Source organism: Macaca thibetana, chromosome X (genome assembly GCF_024542745.1).
Source record: "Macaca thibetana thibetana isolate TM-01 chromosome X, ASM2454274v1, whole genome shotgun sequence".
Lineage (NCBI taxonomy): Eukaryota > Metazoa > Chordata > Mammalia > Primates > Cercopithecidae > Macaca > Macaca thibetana.
Window position 1 is genome coordinate 35,945,557 of NC_065598.1, and position 27,012 is coordinate 35,972,568.

General features: G+C 35.8%; 1 protein-coding gene across 1 annotated transcript in view; it reads left to right on the forward strand.

Annotated features, from left to right (window-relative positions):
• Positions 1 to 27,012, forward strand: part of CFAP47 (cilia and flagella associated protein 47) — a 439,964-nt gene that overhangs the window by 112,417 nt on the left and 300,535 nt on the right. Inside the window, exons 26-28 of the mRNA XM_050776518.1 lie at positions 1,434 to 1,643; positions 20,308 to 20,408; positions 26,137 to 26,283. Of these exons, the coding sequence (XP_050632475.1) occupies positions 1,434 to 1,643; positions 20,308 to 20,408; positions 26,137 to 26,283 (458 nt within the window). The remainder of the gene's footprint in view (positions 1 to 1,433; positions 1,644 to 20,307; positions 20,409 to 26,136; positions 26,284 to 27,012) is intronic.

Genomic DNA, 27,012 nt, shown 5'->3' on the forward strand with positions numbered 1-27,012 from the left:
ATAAATTTACATATTTCATGTGACTTCAGTAAAAAATCAACTAAAGTTTTCATAGAGATTAATGTACAAAGGTATCAATTTAAAAGCTACTTCAACTCAAAAGTTGAGTCTTGCTAAATATGGTATAATGAAATGAATATGAGAGGTACTGAAGAAATAATGTAATGCAGTGTCCAAGTTATACATATGTAATAAAATCAACAGCATTAATCACTTATTTAAAGATAAGTTAATTAGCTAAGTAACAACTGAATTATTTTCAAACTGGATTTATAAATTACTTTCCATGTTTTTTTTTTTTTTTTTTTTTTTTTTTGAGACGGAGTCTCGCTCTGTGGCCCAGGCTGGAGTGCAGTGGCCGGATCTCAGCTCACTGCAAGCTCCGCCTCCCGGATTTACACCATTCTCCTGCCTCAGCCTCCCGAGTAGCTGGGACTACAGGCGCCCACCACCTCGCCCGGCTAGTTTTTTGTATTTTTTAGTAGAGACAGGGTTTCACCGTGTTAGCCAGGATGGTCTCGATCTCCTGACCTCGTGATCCGCCCGTCCCGGCCTCCCAAAGTGCTGGGATTACAGGCTTGAGCCACCGCGCCCGGCCTTACTTTCCATGTTTTTATCCAAGGTAGTATATAGGTTTAACTAATACAATTTTAGATCTTTTTTTTTTTATTATTAGCTAAATAATTCTCACACTGATTAAAATAGCAAGGATATATAATTCCCATTTGATGATACCTCTTATCTGCCATAGATATGTAAGTTCTTACATATATAAGTAAGCAAAGTAATATGATTAAATATTTATTGATCACTAAAAATAATACGAAGTAATTCAATTTTAGAGTGAATACTATTAATACATATTATATTATTTAAAATAAACAGCTTGGATTGGCTATAAAAATTATAAATTTATAATTAGGTATGTCAACATTAAGTGGAATTTTTGAATAGTAGTGATTGAAAAACATTCATAGTATATGTATATATGCACTTAATAGTATCCAAATTTTCAAATATCTACCTGCATGTTTATGTATCTGTTAATATTATTTAGTCTATGTGCATTAAATTTGTAGCTATTAAAGTGATAACTTTTGGTAAATTTTCATCAGAATATATTTAAAAACAGTAATTTATATCATGATGCTGATTAAGAAATACTGTGTTTAATCAGGTGTCACATGCCTTTTTAATCCTTATAGAACAAAAGGAACATTTGATCATCTCAAGTGGTTCTTAGTTATCATCCATCTTATATTGTGATCAGAAAGTAAGAGATGATACAAAGATATCTTTCATAATTAGGCACATGATTAGAAATATTTCTTATTTTAATTTTCTTTAGGATTCAAAAAAATGAAGTATACATTTAAAGCCAGTTACTTGCAGGTATTTTGAGCTAATGAAACTTTTTTTTAAATTTTAAGCAGAAATTCAACTGTATGTGTCCAGATTCCCACAGTAAGGCTTCTTGATGACGAGGAGATTCACCCTCTTTCTGTGAAATTTCCAAAAGGCAGAGTCATCCCAGGCTCTCACAGTGGAATTAATAATAAGCTCACTTGCCACCTCAGCTTCAAGTCATCTAAACCTGTGTCATTTTTTACCGATCTTCTTTTCTGTGATGACAGAAAAAACTGGTAAGATATCTAAATGTAGGTTATTTTGTATCTGACATTAAAGAAAAACATATTTATATTTTACACCATGGTAAAATGTTAAAAAGAGAGGGATCTAATATAATAACCTTAGACATAAAGATTATTGCTAAAGTTCCAAATGTAAGTGTGCTCTCACAAAAAGCAGCATAATAGTGGCTACCAATTTATACTCTGGAGCTAGACTGTTTGGGGTCAAATCCAGGCTTTGTTAACATTACTTCTGAGACGCTCAGTTTCCTCATCTGTGAAATGGAGCTAATAGCAGAACCTGCCCCATCTGTCATCATGAAAAGTACAGCGAGTTAGTAATTATTGAGCAACTGGACAGGAAATAACCCAAAGGAAATGCTAAATAAGTGTCAACTGAAAGTGAGAAATATCAACATAATGATTTCCCTACAATATAGCTTTGTTACTCCGTCTTGCTCTGTCGCCCAGGCTGGAGTGCAGTGGCCGGATCTCAGCTCACTGCAAGCTCCGCCTCCCAGGTTTACGCCATTCTCCTGCCTCAGCCTCCCGAGTAGCTGGGACTACAGGCGCCCGCCACCTCGCCCGGCTAGTTTTTTTGTATATTTTAGTAGAGACGGGGTTTCACCGTGTTAGCCAGGATGGTCTCGATCTCCTGACCTCGTGATCCGCCCGTCCCGGCCTCCCAAAGTGCTGGGATTACAGGCTTGAGCCACTGCGCCTGGCCCCAGGAGATTTCAAATACACCTTGGTGAAATATTTCTGGATATCTTATCTTGTAGGACCAGAAGTAGCATTTTTACATCATATCCTGAAATAACTTGACTAACTAAATGGCAAGAGGTTGAAGTGTAGAGCTATAAAGTTTGTTTAAAAGGCTTATAATGAAAAGTAAAATTAGTGTCAGAGTATGTTCTTCATGTGCTCATTTATTAACATGTAGAGGCGTTATTTGTATATTTGTAGTCAAAGGACTGATTCATGTGTTTGAAATTAGGAGAGGGACATCTCTCTTCTTAATACATAGAAATATCTTCTTCTTAATACATCATATTTCACAAAACCCCATTTAATTCCTCAGCAGATTTGCGATAAATTAGAGCTATTGGAACTAATTTAAAAACTATGCAAATCATAGATGAGCAACAAAAGACTTTTCTGTACACCCAGATAAACAAGGCACTAAGACCGTAAGCATTCCCAAGAGCCTTAATACTGGCAAATCCTTTTACTGGTGACTGGTTAACTCCTTATCTGGTTTTCTATAGTGAATATGATCAGATCCTCTAACTCTTCTCTACTCTCCAATGCTGTCCTTGCCTTTCTCTCTTTAGGAGTCCCATTTCTGATCTCATTGAGATAAATGAGGTATTCCAGAAAGGAATTCCTCAAAAGCTTCCTTTTCACTTTAGAATTTCTATGAAATAAATTATATTCATTTATTATTGGTAATCTATTAGCATATGTTTTTTGTAGGCAAACCATGTGTGTACTCTGCCCAAGATTTAGGGAAAGACAGGGGGCAAATTCTTGATGGATGGCAGTGTGGTAGGTTTTTTGCCCTATGTTGAAGCCTTTATTTGCATCTGGTTTGTTCATATTGAAGCCCATGGCCCTTACTAAAAATATGACACTGATTTCTCGATTTTCTTGCTTTCTTTTACTTTGCAAGATACTTTCATAATGTGGCTTCTCTTGGGGGCTAACATGCTTGGCTTTTAATTTTGTTTTCTTTAGATTTTGTCACATTTGGATTGGCTCAACCAGCTGGAAATCTGTGAATAATAGCAGGAATAATTTCTGCTAATCTGTCTGCTTTCCCATCCACAATAATATGCTCGCAGCTCAGAGATTGTACACCCTACTTGCGTCCTACCCAAATTCTCCAAAAAGTCTGGGGATAGAAGTTTTATTCAATTGGTGCAAAAGCAATCGCAGTTTTTGCCATTATTTTCAATGTCAGAAAAACCGCAATTATTTTTGCACCGACCTAAATATATATCTTTGTGAGAAACGGTGATGTGAACAAGGAGTACTATAAACAGTAAAATGGAGCATGAGGTATGGGGGCTAAAGCAACCCATATTTTAATGGCATTTTTGGTGTTATGGTTTGGTGAATTCTGGCAAGACAGCTGGGAGATGAAACTGAAAAGGCAGCAGGAACAGATTATGAAAGTCATCCATGCTCTGCTTTGGTATCCATGAGTGAGAAATAGGGTGAGAACCAGGAGAGTGTGATGTTATGGATATCAAGGCTTGAATAAATACAGGAGGCATGAGGTCTATAGCTATTAATTAATACAAGTCAGGTACTACTCATAGGCTAGATCTCATGGAATCCACACAGTAGTCCTGAGAAGTGGGTTTTTTTTTTTTTGGTTTTTTGTTTCTAGATTTTCATCTCTGTTTTACAGAAGAGGAATCTAAGGCTCATAGTGTGACGTAACTTGTCCAAACTCACTCAAACATTAAATGGGGGAGCCAAGAATGTAAAGCATATTTTGGTTTCCAAAGATTTTCCATTTAGTCACCTTATTTTAAATAGCATTTAGACTATAAATAATTATATAGAAATTTTTATAATAAGCATACGTTTTTAAGGGTTACACTACTATATGTCATATATAGATTTTCCAAAGAATAAGACATGTTTTCTTTCTTTCTTACTCTTCTGCATGTATTTCTCTCTCTCTCTCTCACCCACACACACACACACATTAGTGAAACTTCTATGTTCCCCATATAGTAATGATAGAATTACAGTCTACTCAATAAGTACTGAGACATTATTAATTTATTTTGCTCAATATATTAATTAATGAGGCAAGATCATGAATTGTCTCTATGGTTATAGCATAAAATCAAACAAATATGAAACGTGACTGTGTATTCAAAGAATGTAGTTGTTGTGGTTCCGATGACATCAGGAGCAATGGACCTGCACATTTGTTCTTGGCCAGTGTTCAGAAGTGTCAGTGTCTCATACAGTTTGGCTGTGTCCCCACCTAAATTTCATCTTGAATTGTAGCTCTTATAATCCCCACGTGTCACGGGAGGGACCTAGTAGGAGGTAATTGAGTAATGGAGGTGGGTGGTCCTGTGCTGTTCTTGTGATAGTGAATAAGTCTCACGAGACCTGATGGTTTTATAAAGGGAAGTTCCCCTGCACACTCTCTCTTGCCTGACACCATGTGATGTGCCTTTGCTTCTCCTTCACTTTCTGCCATGATTGTGAGGCCTCCCCAGCCATGTGGAACCGTGAGTCCATTCAACCTCTTTTTCTTCATAAATTGCTGCATCTTGGTATTTCTTCAGAGCAGTATGAAAATGAACTAATACAGTAAATTGGTACCACAGAGAGTGGGGCAGTGCTGTAAAGATAGCCAAAAATGTGGAAGCAACATTGGAACTGGGTAACAGGCAGAGGTTGGAACAGTTTGGAGGGCTCAGAAGGAGATAGAAAAATGTGTGAAAAGTTGGAACTTCCTAGAGGCTTGGAGGGCTCAGAAGACAGGAAGATGTAGGAAAGTTTGGAACTTTCTAGAGACTTGTTGAATAGCTTTGACCAAAATGCTAATTGTGATATGGACAACAAAGTTCAGGCTGAGGTGGTCTCAGATGGAGATAAGAAACTTGTTGAGGACTGGAGTAAAGGTCCCTCTTGCTATGCAAAGGGACTGGTGGGATTTTGCCCCTGCGCTAGAGATCTGTGAAACTTTAAACTTTAGAGAAGATTTAGAGTATCTGGCAGAAGAAATTTCTAAGTGGCTAAGTGTTCAAGAGGAAGCAGAGAATAAAAGTTTGAAAAATTTGCAGCCTGATAACGCAGTAGAAAAGAAAAACCCATTTTCCGGGGAGAAGTTCATGTCAGCAGCAGAAATTTGCATACCTAACAAGGAGCCAAATGCTGATCACCAAGACAATGGGGAAAATGTCTCCAGAGCATGTCAGAGATCTTCACAGCAGCCCCTCCCATCACAGACCTGGATGCCTAAGAGGGAAAAATGGTTTCCTGAGCCAGGTCCAGGGTCCCCCTGCTGTGTGCAACCTAGGGACGAGGTGCCCTGTGTCCCAGCTGCCCCAGCTGTGGCTAAAAAGGGTCAAGGTATAGCTCAGGCCATGGCTCCAGAGGGTGCAAGTCCCAAGCCTTGGCAGCTTCCATGTGGTTTTGAGCCTACAGGTGCGCAGAAGTCAGGAGTCGAGGTTTGGGAACCTCCCCCTAGATTTCAGAGGATGTATGGAATCACCTGGACGTCCAGGGATAAGTTTGCTGTAGGGTGGAGCCCTTATGGAGAACCTCTGCTAGGGCAGTGTGGAAGGGAAATGTGGGGTCAGAGCCCCCACACAGAGTCCCCTCTGGGGCACTGCCTAGGAGAGCTGTGAGAAGAGGCCCACCACCCTCCAGACCCCAGATCCATCATCCTCCAGCCCCCAAATCCACTGACAGCTTGCACCATGCACCTGGAAAAGTTGCAGATCCTCAATGCCAGCCTGTGAAAGCAGCCAGAAGGGGGGCTGTAACCTGCAGTGCCACAGAGGCGGAGCTGCCCAAGACCATGGGAACCTATCTCTTGCATCAATGTGACCTGGATGTGAGACATGGAGTTAAAGGAGATCATTTTGGAGCTTTAAGATTTGCCTGCCCTACTGGATTTTGGACTTGTATGAGGCCTGTAGCCCCTTTGTTTTGGCCAATATCTCCCGTTTGGAATGGCTGTATTTACCCAATACCTGTCCCCCATTATATCTAGGAAGTAATTGACTTGTTTCTGATTTTACAGGCTAAGAGGTGGAAGGGACTTGCCTTATATCAGATGAGACTTTGGACTGTGGAATTTTGAATTAATGCTGAAATGAGTGAAGACTTTGGGGGACTGTTGGGAAGGCATGATTGGTTTTAAAATGTGAGGACGTAAGATTTGGGAGGGGCCGTGGGTGGAATGATGTGGTTTGGCTGTGTCCCTACCCAAATCTCATCTTAAATTGTACCTCCCATAATCCCCATATGTCATGGGAGGGACCCAGTCAGAGGTAATTGAATCATGGGAGTGAGTTTTTCCTTGCTGTTCTCATGATAGTTAATGAGTCTCACAGGATCTGATGGTTTTATAAAGGGCAGTTCTCCTGCACACACTCTCTTGCCTGCTGCCATGTGAGATGTGTTTTGCTTCTCCTTTGCCTTCCACCATGATGGTGAGGCCTCCCCAGCCATGTGGAACTGTGAGTCCATTAAACCTCTTTTTCTTTATACATTACCCAGCCTTGGGTATTTCTTCATACAGTATGAAAATGGACTAATACAGTGTCATTAACAGCAAAGCTGATACTGAAGTATCTGCTCTATGAATTTATTGGCATACAAACTCCTGGAAAGTACCTGATTTAGTTGTCCACTCAAAACCAATCAAATCGATTGTTTTCCTAATCATGGATGAGATATAGTATAGTAGAATGATTGACCTTTTCTTAAAAATAACTAACCACATTCTTGCTTAATTTTGCAAATTACCACATTTAAGGAACTAGATTATATATATCCTCTGCCTTTAAAACAGGCACAATAAAAATTTTGCACATAAAGATAAATTAATGCATTTATAAGTGTTTTAAATAATAAAATTATAATTCTTACATTTTTCATTGATGTTTTAATTAATCACTACATTCAAACTTTAGAGATAAAACTCATAGACTTTGTTGCAAATGTACTTAACATTTTTCTGATGAGAAATGTATTTTTAAATAGGCAGGTCTGATGTTTAAAATTGAGAATATATAGCTGTTAATTATATTAGCTCTTTTCCTCTATTCAGTAGCATTTTATCAACCATGTTATGGGGTTATAAACACTTTTGCTACATAATAAAGCTTATTATACTTACTCTTATTGACAATCACTTAAATGGAAATTATACTACTTTTAGAAAGCATTCAATACAATTAAGAATTGAGGAATAATGAAGGTAATTCTAAGTATTGTTCTGCTCAGTGCATAGTTTGACATTTGTGTAGAGTGCACTTGGCACCTTTGGGTCAGTCGCTAGTACTTTAAAATGTATATTTTTAAAGTATAGTACTTTAAAATGTTAAAATGTATATTTTTCAGATACCTTCCTATTGTTGAATGGATAGGAAACAGCATCACATAAAGGAGACTAGCAGAGAATGAATCAGATCCAGAGTCAAATCAGTTTGAAAGCACTTATGCACTCAAGTTGGCAATGCCACTTTAGGAACTGTTATGTACATCAATACCTGCATTTTATGTGCCTTTTTGGAATATTCGATATTGGATATTTAAAATAAATATGTAGATATATTTGAATGTATATTTAACTTAAGGCTTGTAATAAGCAAGTAATGTGAGTCACGTACCTCTGAGGGATACTGCCAGGTAGCTACAGGCTACTTTTGAGGTACTCAAGGCTCTCTTTATGGAGTAGGAAGAATTACTAAGGATATATTCATCTTTTGGAGACTCCACTCTTAGTGCAAACCATTTACAATGATCCATCTCAAATTTTAGCATCGTGGCAACAAAAGGCAGGCAATGGGAAGTCTTAGTATCCATTTAATTGTTCATAACTGAAGTTAGTATTGTAATATTACCTCAAAGCATTATTTGTCATGGTTTGGGAGCTGAGTTATGCATAATACCATATACTTGTCCACCTTCCTTAGTGTTGTATGTGTAGATAGAACAAGCAGTGAGGAAGGGAGTAGAGTTCACATGAGACCGCTCTGTGTTCTGATATAATCATCTGCTCTGTATTCTTTGTCCTAGCCCTGTGAAAAGCTGTTTGTAATGGCACCTTCATCTGACAAAGAGCATTATTTTCATGGTTAATCTGTTCAAACAAATCATAGTCTCTATTACAAGGTAGAATGTTTCATTTATATTTAACAAAACATATAATACAGGTATGTCATAATAAACTATAAACATACGATGTTCATCATTTACTTGTAGCAACATGGTGGAGTTTAAAATTTGCATAGAAATGCAAAAGCTGACAAACTGTTATGGTAATATTTACCACATCTTCCCAGATTATTAAAATTATAGTACTTTTAACACCAGGTAGCAGAATAAAAGAGTTACCCACAGATGTAGTTTTTCTAATATCCTTCTTTTTCTTTTCTCTAACCTCATCCTCTTTGGAATCTGTGAAGTTGGTTGGAGAACCTCTGCCTTCCTTAGAGATTTTTTACTTTAAAGGAAATTCCAATGTCCTGTCCTCTTTATCTCCCTTACTGGTTGTGAGCACCTTCCTGATTGCTGTTCTTCAGAGAACTCCTAGAAGGTAGATGCCCATGCAGTCTACTGCTACCTTAGGACCGCTTAGTACAGCCCTCTCCATCTCATCTTCCTCAGACCCACCGTGGCTACCCAGTTTCTCACCTACTTGTAAATATGAACTGATTGCTCAATAAATTACCGAGCCATTAGTTATCGATAAGTGTTGCTGTCTGTAATTTGGGCATTTCATATTAGATAGGTGATATTTAAATGTATGCTTTATGCTTACAAAGGGTGTTATTAGAAATCAAAATGCGTTTACTTTTCTTCAAGTTAAAAAGAAAAGACTAATGTGTGCAATTAAATTAAATTTTTTTTCTGTTTAAAAATTTCTGTTCAACTTCAACTTTATTATTTCAATTCTTCATTTAAATATTTTATTAAATGTATTGAATTATTTTCTCTTAATGTCCTTAATTTTATGTAGTTTAATTATTTAAATTTATTTAACCTTTACCTGTATCCTGAACATTTTTAGTTTTTTCAACTGGATAGAAACCAATATAAAATATTCTTTTGTAATACTGTTTTCAGAATTTCAGCAGGCTTAAAATTCATCATTTTAATGCTTGAAAGTTATTTAAAGATGAATATTATTATAAAGAATATTAGAGAACTTATTCAAGCTCTTACTATTTTTTCTTTTTTTTTTAAATTTAACACCATGTAGACATGGTCAGTTTATTTATTTATTTATTTTCTTCAATTTTTATTTTTAAGTTCAGGGGTATATGTGCAGGATGTGCAGGTGTGTTACATAGATAAATGTGTGCCATGGTGGTTTGCTGCACAGATAAACTCATCACGTAAGTATTAAGCCCAGCATCCATTAGCTATTCCTGATGCTTTCCCTCCCCTTGCTCCCCACTGGCAGGCCCCAGTGTGCGTTGTTCCCCAGCATGTGTCCATGTGTTCCCATCGTTCAGTTCCCACTTATAAGTGAGAATATGTGTTTGTTGTTTGGTTTTCTGTTCCTGCATTAGTTGCTAAGCATAACGGCTTCCAGCTCCATCCATGTCCCTGCAAAGGACATGATCTCCTTCCTTTTTATGGATGCATGGTATTCCATGGTGTATATGTAGGACATTTTCTTTATCCAGTCTATCCTTGATGGGCATTTGAGTTGATTCCATGTCTTTGCTATTGTGAATAGTGCTGCAGTGAACATACGTGTGCTTATGTCTTTATAATAGAATAATTTATATTCCTTTGGGTATATGCCCAGTAATGGGATTGCTGCATCAATGGTATTTCTGCTTCTAGAAATCACCACAATGGTTAAACTAATTTACATTTCCACCAACCGTGTAAACGTACTCCTTTTTCACCACACCCTCGCCAGCATCTGTTGTTTCTTGACTTTTTAATAATCGCCATTCTCACTGGTATGGTACACTGAGATGGTATCTCATTGTAGTTTTGATTTGCATTTCTCTAATGATCAGTGATGTCGAGCTTTTTTTTCATGTTTGTTGGCCGCATGAATGTCTTCTTTTGAGAAGTGTCTGTTTATGTCCTTTGCCCATTTTTTAATGGGGTTGTTTGTTTTTTTCTTGTAAATGTGTTTAAGTTCCTTATACACTCTGGATATTAGTACTTTGTCAGATGGACAGATTGCAAAATTTTTCTCCCATTCTGTAGGTTGTCTGCTCACTCTGATGATAGTTTCTTTTCAAGCTCTTACTTTCAAAATAAAAGTATCATCTACTTACATTATGGTGGTTCCTACTAGATGAAAACATAACTTTAAAAATCATAATGCATCCTCTTGGTAATTAGGTATCCTAACAATATGTATAAAAAATGAGTGATATGTGACATATACAACATGGGCTGACTAATGAATAAGAATTGGCTATGAGCAAAATTGAACCAAGAAGGACATTTCATATTTATAGTCGATAGAATTTCAAGTAATGCCTGAAGAAGCTGTGTTTTACCAAGGGCTTCACAGACTTACAAGGATATGAAATCCTCAAGTGGCTACTCAGTCTCTCCTCACTTAAGGAAGGCTGCTCAAATGGTGTACTGACCAGCGTGTATCTCTCTGTCCTAAAACACACCAAAAGCACCAAGTGTGTGGGGTTAGCAAATATATATTTATATATAGCTTGCTATAATGAATGATCACAACAACTGTTAGATTTTTTATGATTTGGAAATTAGGATAAAAATGAGTTGATTAGTTTGAAGTATGTGGAACTGAACTTTCCAGATGCCTTTTCATGTTAGTACTTGGTGCTTAGCTATGTGGAATGCTATCAGCTACCTGTCCCCTTTTGTCAGGTCCTATAGGATCTTTCTCAGCTGAAGAGTGCCACCTGGACTAAGGTGACACCCCACGAGGCAAGCCTGCATCTTTTATCTGATTAAGGCATGTTTAGAGGACTACACATTTCAGCCTGATACCAGAAACTTTGAAAGGCAATCCAGAGCTCCCAGCCTCGTTGACCAAGTCATCATTGGGCTTGCATAGCTGTTCTAATTCATTCTGTTCTTCATTTGGTTCCATCTCCATTTCTTACATGTGTTACTCCCTAATAATCCTCTCAAACTCCAAACTGTCTGCTTCTAGAAAACTCAACCTGTGACAATTAGGTATTGAATATGATATGTGTAGGATCCTCACTGATGTCTAAAGTAGGTTTTTTTTCCAGTAGCTCAAATGTATCACAGATGAGGATGTCAATTTCTCCATCCATACATACACTCATGTTGCAGTCTTTTTTACATGCTGTATGCTTATCTTTGCATTTAAGGGGCTAGACAGATTGAGTTAGATATTTATGTGCAAGATAATTATGACAAAGGGTAGAAGTAAAGAGACCAATGAATAAGCTATTCCAGGTTGATGCTGTACACATGTGCAGAATTAGGGTGGTGGTTGTTAGAATGAAAATAAAACTATGAATGGGAAATAAGAAGTGATTTTGATGGAATAAATATTAGGACATGGTGATTGATAGCAAGTCAAACATCAACAACCCTGTGAAATAAGAGAAAATAAAAAGCATATATGCATGTCAATTTTGTGTTACACCTTCACAAATCAATCTTCATAGCTTGCTCTGCTTTGTGTAATTGAATATTTATTAACTTTTATTTGTTAAAAAATACCCTATATTCTACTAAAAATATAGACCTTGCAGTGATTGGTAAAACTGCCAACCTTCTAAGTCAATTTATTGAAATGGGCATGCAAATTCATTATGTTTTATAATTTTTTTAACGCCTCTCTTTCCTCCCATCATCACCCTCTGTTATTCTCTTGGCAACATTTTTCCTCAGGCTTATTACAATTTAAACATTTTGTTTCCCAATTACTAAATCTGGAAGCAAATGTTAGCCCCATAATCTTAATAATATTCTATGTAATTGTGAAAGTCAGTCTCCAACAGCACCAACCTAAGTGTTTGTAGCCAGAACATGGATGTTTATGATCTTTTCCAGTAGTTTGCTGGGCATGGCACTTTCCTATTACTAGTGGATAAGTCTACATAAAGAAGCATCAGTGGCAGGAAGTGGGATTTAATTCTTCCATGCTGAAATGCAAATAGTATTTCAGAATTCTCCTTTAAGGCCTGAAGTGATATCTGACTTCCATGAACGTTAAATGATTTTTATTTCAGTCTTGCATAAACTAATGAAATATTAGCATGGTTTATTTTATACTGCATTCAAACTGAAGACCTGTGATTTCATTGTTTTCAATTCCTGCATGCTTTTGCAAGCTCAAACCATTTGCTAGCCACTCTACGTGAAAATACTTACATTTTATTACCTGTTTTTTGTGAAAACATATCACCAAACATTACTATAAATTCAGATAAACTCTAAAGTAAAATGTAATTGTATTACCTCTTAGAGTATATAATGACATATGTAAAGTCATATTAAAAGATGTGTTAAAAATTATTTATCAAACTTACTGTTTTGCAGGTATACCCTCAGCTGCTTTGTAAGAGTCTGCAGCCTAGAAATTGGGAACCATTTTCATAGATTACAGAAACAGTTTTATCATTCCGAGTCTGTTACTAATAATGCAGAGTTATATTTTGGATGGATTTTATTGACATCTCAGTTGAAAGGAACAATGCAACACAATATGTGAACTTTATTTTTATTAAGTTCACACGTCTTTCTATTATTGCCCTTGTATCCAGTGGGGACATTATAAAAGAGATCATCTAACTCTGGAATATTCAATGAGATAAGAGAGTATTATATTGTAGTTCCTAATTGATTTCTTTTGCCCTTCCCTTTTGAACCATTTTCTTATTGCCTGGAGTCCCCAGCTGAGGCAGTCACCCGTATGCAATCATATTCCCTTTGAAAGTGATGTCAGATCGTCACCTAACTTCCTAATTTCCTGTGCTCATTTCATCATGTCTTAGTTGATCTCTAATAGCTGAGCCCTTGCTTAAATGTTAATACCTAATCTTCAAGCTACTAATTTGTAATCAACAAATATTCTTTTGGATTGTACTGCTGTAACTAATGAGAATACATATTTCATGGTAGGATTTCAGACCATTGGCCAGACAGTTGGGAAAATAATTTTAACAAGTATTTCCATCAGAGGAAGTTTCACCATTACACAGAGTTGATGTCCTTCAACTTTTATGGCCAGTTCTGACCTTGTTTTTGTGTTACTCTTTGTTTATAAAAAATCAGAATGGAGCCATTTTAAAGTATGACTATTTGTTTTTTATTATGTTTATTATTTATGTGTGTATATATGTGTATATATATCATAATAAAAATATGTATATATCATAATATATGCATATATGTATATCATAATAAAAATATATGTATATATCATAATAAACATATATAACATATATCATAACAAATATATGTATAATAATAATAATATATATACACACACGTACACACATATATATGTATATATATCCTGAAATCTCCTAAGAGATATAAGGAAAAGAGCCTGTAAAAAGCATGGTTTGGATAGGTCATTCCTGTCTTATAAAGTCAATAAAATACACTATAGTATTCTTGGAACGAAAATGAAAATGATCTTACTGTTTTATGTGAGTTCGTATCATCATGTCGGAGTTTTAGTGTTTGGTTCCATCAGGCTGCAAATATTAACCCATATAGTGTATGTAATAGCTAGTGCTTATGCTCTAAGTTCTGTGAGATTAACCTTCAAGTATATAAGCATGCAAACAGCAGAACAACTAATGATTAGAAATAATTTTTCTTTGTAAAGCATTGCTGTACTTATTGCATTACTGGTCAAGGCATGATGTTTAGCAGTTCTACTCTTTGAGGTAAAGACACAGCCATTTAATATGTTAATCTCTTTCTGATTAAGGTTTAGATTCCTTCTGTGTATTTTTAGAATATAATAAATGTATATACCTTCATAAAAACATAAACATAAGGTTTATACGTTAATAATGTATATATCTATGCATACACACAAATATGTTTGCTATGATTTGGATATGGTTTGTTTGGTCTTGTCAAATCTTATGTTGAAATTTTATCCCCAGTATTGGAGATGGGCCCTAATGCGAGTTGTTTAGGACATGGGGTGGTTTCCTCATGAATGACTAGGTGCTGTCCTTCAGGTAATGATTGAGTTCTTGCTCTGTCAGTACTCAGTATAGTTCCCATGTGAGCTGATTCTTAAAAAGAGCCTGGCACCTCACTCCTCTCTCTCTTCCTTCGTCTCTCACCGTGTTATCTGCACACACTGGCTCTCCTTTGCCTTCCACCATGAATGGAAGGAGCCTGAGGTCCTCACCAGAAGCATATACTGTTTCCATGCTTTTTGTACACCCTGCAGAACCATGAGCCATATAATTCTCTTTATAAATTACCTAACCTCAGGTGTTTCTTATAGAAACACAAACAGACTAAGACAATGTCCATGTATTTCTGTGCATGTGTATATGTGCATACATGTATATATACACAAAATATAATTTTTCTAAGTATACACATATTTTAGAGGTGATTAATTTTACTTTTTGCCACAATTCCTTCCTGGAAACTTCATTTGAAACTGCATTAACACCTGTTATATTTTCTCATAAAATCACTGAATTACAAATAAAACATATACTGATGTATATTAATTGAGGTTAACACAATTTAAAATTGTGAAAATAGACCCTAACAGAGATTTTGAGATTTCAAAAATGTTTTACCTGAATTATAGCATCATTTCCAGAGAAAAAGGCATACTACCAATGAGATGGTTCATGTGAAAAGAATTAATATACACTTATAGAATTGCTAAAGGAACATATATTTCTATATTTGATGAATATCTATGGATCTCTCATGTGGTCTGAAGAAGAATTCTCTTCCTTTATTTTACTCTGCTGTGGTACAAATCAATGGAAGACATTCATATGTGAAACATACTTCCTTGGACTTAGGGGGATTTAGAACCTAAAGTCTATTTTTGGGCACGAAATTGGTTCATAGCACATATTTTTCTAGAATTATTAATGCTTATTTTATTAATAAATTTATTGTTATTAATAAATATTAATAACAATTTCTTGATGGGCTGCAGATAACATATTATGGGTTATTGCAATACCAAGAAGAGCAGCTATAATTTTACTCCCTTCCTCCTCCTCATTTAAGTTAAAGACACTGAAAAAACAAGTAAGTGACAATCACATTATAATAAAAAGTATGTCCAGTCTGTTTTTACCTGTTAGAAATAAATAAATAAATCCAGACTTTGTGATATGGTTTGGATTTGTGTCTCTGCCCAAATCTCATGTGGAATTTTAATCCACAACATTGGAGGAAGGGCCCTGTGGGAGGTAATTGGATCAAGGGGGTGGATTTCCCCCTTGCTATTCTCGCAATAGTGAGTTTTCACAAGATCTGGTTGTTTAAAAGTGTGTAGCATCTCCCACTGCCCTCTCTTCCTCCTTCTCTGGCTATGTAAGATGTGCCTGCTTCCTCTTCACCTTCTGCCATGGCTGTAAGTTTCCTGAGGCCTCCCCAGGCATGCCTTCCTGTACAGCGTGCAGGACTGTGAGTCTATTAAACCTTTTCTTTATAAATTACTGAGCCTCGGGTAGTTCTTTATAGCAATATGAGAATGAACTAATACACTTTGTAATTATATTACTGATTAACAACATGGCATATGATGTCCTCACTTGTGATCAAGGGATTCTTGTGTCTGGCAACATAATGAATGAGCTCTACTCATAGTCAATGAGCTCTATGTATGTTATAAATATACACAAGAGCACCAGAATTAAAATTCCTTTGTCCCATCAACTGACTTAATTGACATGAAGTAATAGCTATAGCAAGTGTTAGATATTTAAGACACATATCAATGAATTTTTGTGCATGTGAGTAAAGTTACATATGAAATATTTTGCTAACAGTTATTGAAATTGAGAAAAATTGTGAATAGGTATGTATAAACACATCAGAATGGTTGCTCAAGGAAGTTTGTTTTGTGTAATAAATTTCCCTGATGGAAATACAGTCATCTGAATTTATTCCATTCATTTTAAGTCTTTACCTAAATGCTATATGAATGCTGTAAGCACCTGTTTTTTATGGTGATGGGAGTGGTCGTTGGTTTCACAATTTAAAGCATGTTCAAAATACCAGCCCAACATCTTTTCCTCTCCTTCACCTGTTGTTCACTTTATTCAAATCTATATATAGAAATATGGTTCATTAATCAAAAGCAATGTTAGCATTAACCTCTTCTTTTAACCCTTTGTAGCCACTGCCAGTGTTACCAACATATAATTTTTTTTCTAGCTGCTTTGCAGAAAAAAGTTTAGTCAGATAACTGTAGTAAGACCAGAGAGACATGTTTCTATAAACGTGGAGGCTTTCTTGCTCTGCTAATTTCTCTGTGAATTAAAATCATGCTCAATAAGATTGCTTTTAGAATGTAAGATCTCCCTTGAAATAGTATAGATGGGAGCAGAACTTTAGTAAAGATGATAAATATATCATAATGCTTTTTATGATGTTGACATATGTTTGACAAGCCATCACAGTATTTTGTGTTCTAGTGGAAAGTGCTAAAATATTATAAATACAAGACCAGTTATCACTGAGATTTAACATGAAGCTTCAAAGTTTTATTCCTAAAAATTGGTCAGACAAGCATAAAATCTCTCAGCCTCACTAATGATGTGGAAAGAATTAGTGATGTGTGATTAGAGTATTAATTATTCACTAGCTAATGACAGAGAGATGAATTGTGAGACTTTTCACACCTTATTTAATGAATTGTATGTGGTCATCATACCATTCAGTATCAAAATATGAAAGACTGGTGAGGATAGGGATGTACACATAGTCTCCACATTTCATCCACGGAGTACTTACTAATTTCCAAAAGAGAAATTTCCAGCATAGGAAAATCTGTAGAGACAGATTAGTTGTTTTCAGGGGCTGGGGGTGGGGTGGAGTTGCAAATAGAGAGTGACTGTTAAGCGGTAGAGGGTTTCATTTAAGGATGATGAAAATTTTCTGAAGTTAGATAATGGTAATGGTTGTCCAACTCTGTGATTATATTTTTAAAAAACACTGATTTGTACATCTTTAAAATATGAATTTTAGAGTATGTAAATTACATTTCTAATGCTGCTATAAAAAGAAATGAAGACAACCGGTGGACACCACCACAACCAAATGACCCAAACGCAATATTTCTTATAACAGGAAACATGGCCACAAATAGTACAAGCCCATTTACATTTTCATTAACATTCACATCATATCTTCGACTCTCTTATTACCAGGAATATTCATTCTGATTTTTACCCAGTAGAACTATTTTAAATCACACATGCCTGAGGTAGCTATTTAAATCTTATAATGGAATTGAAACTCATAATATCGAAGGGCCTTTTCATCTCATTGTTACTGTAATACTGAGTATTTTTTAGAACAATTCATCTGTCAGTAACCATTTGTGTCTGTATGCATTGGCATAGGGAATTCATAAATATCACCATTGTTCCCTGATGAAGTAACACAAATTGCTCTATTTCCCCAGAAATATTTTTATTAAAATGTAGGCTCTTGGTACTACCAACTGTATGTCTGTTTTTTTCTGTTTTAATATATTTTTAACAGTAATATAGATGAGTGAAGTGTCCATAGTTCCATGCCATATTACTTGTCTAATTTCTGTATTATATGCTCTATGAAAAGAATCTGGTCAAGTCAGTTTTGTACATGTTGGCTATTTTTTTTTTTTACCATGAGGAACATCTGAAATCAAATGTTATCTTCTGCAAACTGGGTTTGTAAGAGAAACAAACATTATTATATTTATTTCCACTTCATTCTTGGAATAAAATTTATTTTCAGAATTATTTTCCTTAATTCTTTATCATTTTGGAAATATTTCAAGTGATAGTGTTTCTTTTGTTTGTTAATTTAGTAGTTGTCTTAGGTAACTTTATCCACAAGCTTACTTTTAGATGATGATTCATGGGTCTGTGCATTAAGGAAATGTTCCCCCCACCCAAACAACAATAAAGGGGTAAGAGAAGTAGAACAGGGAATTGATCACTCCAAATAAACATTTAAATTGAAATCTCAACAGCAACCTAATCCTGGAGGTTTCTCCAGAACTGAAATGACATCACAGTTTTTGTTGCGATTGGGGTGATGGAGCTGAGATTTGAAACTTCCACACCCACAGGTGTTGGCTATGGGCCTGCCCCAGGAAACATCCCAGGGAATATGTGTATAAAGGCAGAGCATCCACAGAATTTATGACAGTGGTCTTTTATTCCTTCTGTAGTCATATTTAAAAAATAATATTTCTTATTCTATGTGGTAGTGATGATGGTGTCTCTATGTAAACTATGTTATTTAATCTAAAATTATTGATTAAATATAGATAATTGGCTAATGAAATATTGATTGATCACTATGTTTAGCACAAGTGCACAATTTGTAGAAGTACTGATTTATGCTATCAAGGAAATTTAAATTTAAGAATGATATCATATGGTAAAAATTACATATAGATATGAAATGTAATCCTGAATAAGGCCATCTGATACATGTGCTTAGGATCCATAGAAAAGAAAGATAAGATTAGTGTTTGTTAACCAAGATGATGTTGAGTGTGTGTATTTTACATAAAATGTTAACACATATCAATGTATAAAGAGAAAAATGTAGTTTCTTTCTTACTGGAAAATATTGTGTGTAGAACTGAGGTGGAAATCATTCAATTGCATGTAGTATATGTTTACCATTGATTTACTTGATAACTCATTATATTTCAGCTATGAACATTTTTTTACTTTCATCCTATTCTATATTTACTTATAGTTACTTGCATTAAAACGTGGGATTTTGGCATTTTACCTCAGCTAGTGACCATAAAGTACTAGTAGATGATAGATGGCTGATACAGTAGTGATATTTTCTTGGTATACTATAATGCAGATCAGAAATTAATAAGGCAGTATTAAAGTGGTATAGATATAAAATATAGCCCTTCTATTAAAAAAAATCAGTTGTACAAGAATAGAATTGTCATATAAGATAGACAATCCAAATATAGTTTAAGAGTGTTTTGTGGCTGGTAAATATAATAAGACAATTTCACAATGCTTTCATAAAACAGAGTATGCAGGTTATTGAAGGTAATAGTACTCTGTACTTGTTGTATAACTTTTGCAGAATATATTGCTTTCAGTCCTCAGACTGAAGGACAAAGGAGGACAAACACAAAACAAAAGGTCATCTAAATAAATGAGACTGATATATAAGAGATTTGGAGACTTGGCAGTAGAAAGAATCCTCAAATGTTCTAAATTTCTGAAATCTGAAGAGAAACCTTAGAGAAAAATTAATGATTGTATTTAAATATTTGAAGAACGATAATGGGGTTCAGGTTGTAGGTTTTGTTCTATGTTGCTCTGGAACAGAACTTCTGAAGTTACAGCTCTCCAGATATAAAACGGGCTGTTTCTGTGTTGTGAATGCCATCTGGTAGTGTCTCCCTAATAGTGTCATCCAAGGCTACATACCATTTGTCAGGCACTCCATAGAAGAACGGAGTAAATTAACTATGAGACACCTTCAACTCCAAACTTTCCTGAATCTGCGTTTTTGCACCTGTGCAGTTACAGTCTGTGTTCTATAGCACACTTGACAGTGAAATTTATGATATCTGTTAAAATATTTAAAAGTAAAAATTTTAAAAATCATTAACGTTGAGTAGATGGTTAAAGAAAACAAAGTAAGTAGAAAGAAAAAATGAATAAATCATGTCTTCATCATTAAGGACATCTGGGATACTTAAATGCATCATATTTACTGCATCTGAAATTTTTATTGTATTGATATGCAATGTTTTCACTTTCAGGTTTTCACTTCCAGTTACTGCAACAGCAGAAAACTGCATTCTTACCATTTACCCCTATATGGCAATTCATCTGGATAAGCAAAACATTATTTTAAAGAATGGTAAGCTACGCATGACTTATTTATCTCTAACTCTCACTGTGTGGGTTCTTGGCCAATGTCTAGAAATAAAGTGAATTTAAAATTGTCAATTGTATTAAACTGCTGCCTCTGGTAGGAGCTGTGCTTGTCATTGAGAGTAGAATCTGTATGTCTCTTAATTCCAAAAGTTGACGATCTAGTTTGAATAGAATGATTTGGGCAAAAGACAATATAGCAAAAACATGCAGGTGTGACAGGAGGTGTAAGGCAGTGAATGTAGGTACAGGACCATAATGCTATGCCTGTTATTCTGTAGTAGTGGGAACCTTCTGTCATTTTTTGAGTATCAGTGATTTAGAAAGGGAACAATTCTTGGAATGTATGATGAATTAAAGTGGAACAGAGTATGGTCATTAGACCAAACTGGAATTGCTGCGGGGAAAATTGTGAGAGAAGCTAAGAATACTAAACAAGCCAGTGAGCAGGGAGAAATATGAAAGGCAAGATACAGGGGATTACATTACAGAAAGGAGGAAGAGTGGGTAACAAAAAAAAAATCCCATCTGTGTAGATCGTCAAGGTCTTAACTTTCAGTGCTGAATTAGAGGTCTTTTGTTTGTTTTTAACCAATTTTCTCATATTCTTCACTGATTTCTTCAAATATTTACAACTCTGATGAAACATATTTAGTCTTATGCTACCTTAATTTCAGGGGATGACTCTTTTTTCTTACTATTCAGAAGAAATAGAGGCCATTAAGCAGTACCACTCTGAACTTCCAAATACTTTCTTGGATAGGAACTGGATTTTGACAAGCAAGTCACAAGCATGTATCGTGACTCTTTACTGGTCACAAAGCTGGGAGCCAGGACTCTCTCTTGCCTTAACCCATTCCTTTGTCTGAATCCCTTTACCCAGGTACCTTTCTGAATTAAGTAACCTTGCTTATCTTTTCCTTTCTGTCTTCCTCTTAGCTGCTTTGAATGAGCATCTGGGAGGACAGCAGAGAGGAGAAAGGAGACTATATTTTCTCAGTGGCCAGCAGGCTCATTCCCAAAGAGCAAAAAGGGTAGCTGCAGGCCATGCATTCCTTATTAATTCTTTCCAAATCTGACAGTAAGATAAATCACTCAACTTCCCAGGGAGAAGGAGAAAAGTAGCAGAGGAAATTAAACAATTAGAATACTTCTGCTGCCTTTAACAGGAAAAAAAAATTCAGGGGTGAGGAAGAAGAATTTATCCATTATGCTGCCGTTACTAAACTACTGAGCACAGCTAAGACTGTTGACTGTTCTCTTTCTCCATCTTCAAACTTTCTCTGGGTTTCCACATACCATACTTCTTTTGGTCTCCTTTAACCTTTCCGACTGTTCCTTCTGAGCATCTTTCATAGATTCCTCTTCCTCTATCTGTACTTTTAAATTATTTGTGTCAGTAGGAGTTCTGACCCCTCTCTTCTTCCTTTCATGACTTCAGCTATAATCCGTGGGCTATATCTCTAGCCTTGTTTCCTCTCAGAGATTCAGGAATTCAGATCCAACTGCCTTCTGGATATCATTCATTCCCATAGGCACCCCCAAAACAACATATCCCAAACTGAAGTCCTCTCTCTGAAATTTTGTTCTCTATATACCCCATCTCTGTGTTTGTGCCTGTAGTCCATACAGGTGCCAAATCTGGAAACCTGAGTGCCATCATTGGCAATGTCTTCTCTCTCACACTCCACTTCCAGTCCACCAATTCCTGTCCCTTTTGTTGCCTAAATATTTATGAAATCCATTCACTTTTCTCCCTCTCCACTGCCACTACAAATATTCAAGCTGCCATAAAACCTTTCCAGGATTGTTGCAGGAATTTCTAAACCGTTCTCCTTCCTCCTACAATGGTCTCCCCTTTCACAATCCTACCCTCACGCCATTTACAAACTGAAAATTCATTTCTTTAATTCCCAGGTATAAAATCTTTCCATAGAATGTCATTGCTAGGTGGATGAAGCCTACAAGACCACACATTAGCAAGTGGCTTAGTTTTCATTTCTGGACATTTTTCCCTTTATACTCAAGCCACGTTAAACTTCTGCAAGTTCTTTGAGCATCTTGATTTTTACTGATATTCTTTCTTGTGACTGAAGCATTTTACCCCCGACACTGTACACAGTTATGGAAGATCCCTGCCTCTGCATATAAAAATTATGTGTTTCTCTGGTGTATCCTCATAGCTCTGTGCAATTCTTCTGTCATGACCCTTACTACATTTTGACTTAACCTGCCTATTATCAATGTCTTTTTCTAAATGTTGCTACCTATAAAGTCTGTGAGAGTAGGAATCACCTCTCTCTTTTTCACCCTTGTGCCCATAGTGCCTCACACAGTGTCTAGCAGATAAAAGGTATTTTTTCAGTATTGTAAAATGGATTACTTGAATTATAAACCATCAGGGAGGCATCTTTTAGCTATATATTTTCATAAAAGAATGGGTTACATGTGAAATAGCATATTCTGAACACCAAAAAATTATTTTAAAGCAATTTATGGAATAATGCAGTTGGCAGAGTGGAGCTATATAGGAAGAGATAGATATCTCAAAATTTTAACACACATTGTCAAAATTTAAAGATTTTTTTTTTTTTGGCCGGGCACAGTGGCTCACGCTTGTAATCCCAGCACTTTTTGAGGCTGAAGCAGGCAGATCACGAGGTCAAGAGATTGAGACCATCCTGGCCAACATGGTGAAACCCCATCTCTACTAAAAATACAAAAATTAGCTGGGCATGGTGGTACGTGCCTGTAATCCCAGCTACTCGGGAGGCTGAGGCAGGAGAATTGCTTGAACCCAGGAGGCGGAGGTTGCAGTGAGCCAAGATCACGCCACTGCACTCAAGCCTGGCGACAGAGTGGAACTCCTTCTCAATTAAAAAAAAAAAAAAAAAGATTTTTTGACTAATATCGACATAATATTTTTATATTCTACTGTACTTCAAGGGGGGAGGATTTCAGATTATACAGCATAATAGTTATGAAGAGTCACACAAACTGGATGGCAATTCTCATTTGTGTTCTAACCACACTATTATGCCATATGATTTTATCTTTTATTCTCAAATTTTCAAATTTACCATCTTTTATTAAGCAAAATGTCCATGACAGAACAGTAACAGAATACTGATAATATCTGTTTTATGTATTTAAAAGGGCTTTTGTGAGGAACCATAGACTGCAAATACATGGAAATTATTGTTATTAATATTACTTCATTATTATTTGCTATTATCACTGTGGTTGTGATTGCTTTATCACTTTTGTATGCTTTATAATTTACTTCCAGAAAATAATTATTAATTACTGGGCAATAAATAATATTGTTATCTCTTTAAAATAAATAAATAAATAAAACATTTTTGTTAGATTATTAAGCATAAAGTCTATATGTTAAAATAATGCATCCATTTGGGGAAATATTTCAAAAGAAAGAAATTATAATTCTTAAATATCCTAAAATATCTTTAGTAATATGTATAGTAATAATTTCTAATATATATTTAATGCTTCCCAGGTATATGGTGTTCTGCTAAGTGCCTTCTATTTGTCCTTTAAATTAGTCCTCCTAGAAGTTCTGAGTTAGATGCCCTTATATATCTCGCTTTACGAATTAAAAATCTGAATATGTAGAGAGAGTGAGCAGCTTATCCTGGGGAATTCTAATGAAATTTGAGGCCTCAGATCCCACACACTTTGGTAGTGTGTGCTAGGGTATGATGTGATCAATAAAGGTAAAATCTTAAAATACATCGAATGTGTCCAAAAGTAAAGCAGTATGATTATTTTAGTATAGCTCATCTGAAAATTCTTTTAAAAAGTGAATTATTGAGTTTAGTTGAAAGGGTATAGATGTGGCTTTGCGTTCCACTAGGAACTTTTTATCATTTAATGGTAAGTTAAAAACATTTAGCCTAATGCATCTACCACAGATAATCTTATCATCGAGTTCTCTAAGGCTCACTTCTATGAAGTCTATAGTGGTGTAGCATTCTGGAAATAACGCACACCTATTGACTACAGAGTCTCAAGCAAATTCTAAATGACTCTGTTATGAAAGAGGGAAGAAACTTAGTATATAATAGCTCATTTGTATTTGTTATTGCCTTTAAAGTAATCTTCACAACAAACTCATGATCTCAGAACCTTTGGTCTCATTTTATGGATAAATACACGTTTTAAATAATTTGTATAACATACTCACAGTTTAACTGTGAGTAGGAATAGGGGTGCCAAGTTTTCAAGTCAGATTTTTCCAACTGCAGAGTCTATGCTTTTTTGACAGAATTAGACTGAGTGAGGAGCTGGGACTTGACACCAGGGAGGGGCTTGGACGTGGACCATTTAGAGGACTAGCTAAAACAGAGTGCGGGCAAAATCAGCTTTCTTTTCCTTTTCCTTTTTTTTTTTTTTTGGAAACAGGGTCTCCCTCTGTCTCCCGAGCTGGAGTGCAGTGGCACAATCTCGGCTCACTGCAGCCTCCGCCTCCTGGGTTCAATAGATTCTCATGCCTCAGCCTTCCGAGTAGCTGGGACTATAGACATGCGCCACCACACCTGGCTAATTTTTGTATTTTTACTAGAGATGGGGTTTCACCATGTTGGCCAGGCTGGTCTTAACTCCTGACCTCGGGCGATCCCCCCACCTTGACCTCCCAAAGTGCTGGGATTATAGGCGTGAGCCACCTCACCTGGCTGCAAAATCAGCTTTCAATCAGACATGCCTACCAGTGTGCCATGTCAACTTACCATTGCCATGGCAACATTTGGGAGTTACCGCCCCTTTACATGACAATGACCCAAGGACTACTACCCTTTCCCTAGAAATTTCTGCATAAACTGCCCCTTAATCTGCATGCAATTAAAAATGGGAATAAATATGACTGCAAAACTGCCCTGAGCTGCTACCCTCTGCCTAGGGGTCGCCCTGCTTTTCAGGGGCAGTCATGGAACTGTAATACTGCTGGAGATGTAACACTGCCTCTTCAATTAAGCTGTTTACTTCTACCTCTGGCTTGCCCTTGAATTCTTTCCTGGGCAAAGCCAAGAACCCTTGCAGGCTAAGGTCCACTCTGGGGCCCACCTGTCCTGCATTAAGACTTTGAATATATGTAAATTGCATATGTATTTTGAGGCTTGGCCGTAGGTCACACCTGGTCAGCACTGCCTTTGGTTGGATTCAAATTTACACTGTGGCAGACCCTAATATATGTGTAGCAACTGTAACTGAAATCAAGATTGAAATCTGTACAAAAATGATATTAGTTTATAACCAAGCTGTGATATTACAGAGAGTTAACTAGGGAAGAAATTACTTTTTCTGGTGACTCTTTTCCTATATCTTATTTTGAACAGTATCTGTAATAATTTCATTTATTTGGATGTAGAAACATTTAAAATGTTTTCATATTCTTCTTTACGCTAAAGTTGAACATTGTTCATTCTCTAATAACTTCGATGTACCATAACAATTGCCTTACCAAAAAAATTCATTTAGTTTAGAAAATTGTATCAACTTTTATGTTATCTTTTTCCTATTTGACATCTTATCTGATGTACAGTGGGTGTTTAGACTTTTTTTTTTACTTTGTCATAGATAGATGGATACATAGATAGATACATCAATAGATAATAGATAAACTCAGGTTAAATAATGGTATAAGGAAATACATGAATGCATATTTTGCTTACTGTGATCCAATGTGTCATTTGTAGATAAGGATGAATATCTTAGCAAGACTGGAGACGGTGTTTTGCCTCCCTGCCGGGATGCTAAATCACCCCGTCCTGCTTCCATTAAAAAGACACACACCACTAGCAAATTCAATGATGCTGAACCTGCAAAGGGAAAGTTATTTATTGGTATGTAGCAAATATATAGTGTACTTTCCAAAATTAGTCCATGACATGATCTGCTTAATATCTTTTAATTTAAAAGTTAGGTTTTTACAAGTAACAAGAAATTAATGAAGAAAATTGGGAATTCATCATTAATTTTAAATGGATCATCTGTGTGGAGAGTTGTCTTCAAGGGTCAGTAGTAGAGATTCTTTAATGTTCTTGGTTCATGGCACTCTTACTGTTTCAGTATTCACTTTTCCAAATGCCAAAATGTACCACATAGTTCAATTTATTAAATGCATTGGGACAAAAATGTAAGACTAGTAACTTACGTGCTGTCTAATAGATATTGCTGTAATATTTAACAAAAATGTTAATACTTGTGGAGCCTCTGTAAATTTACTGTGACATCCCAAGCACTCTCTGTGCACAGTTTGGGAACTGCGGAACTAAAGACTTGTCTCTTCATTATTTAACTAACTGTAGCCAAGGTTTCCTGTCTTAGAAAGAGGTCAGCACAGATAAATATGTGAGTTTTCTACTATTATTTGCAATTAACTGTTCAAATGTTTATTCTCTGGATGTAGGTAATATTGAACATTTTTTTCTTTTTATTGAACGGACCAAACCAAATTAAATAATATGAGGTTTTTAGTGAGTATGTGATTGTGCCATTATATAGCCAGATATTTTTGGAAAAAAAGATGAAATCATTTTATATTCTTGAAAATTACTTTAACTTGAAAATGC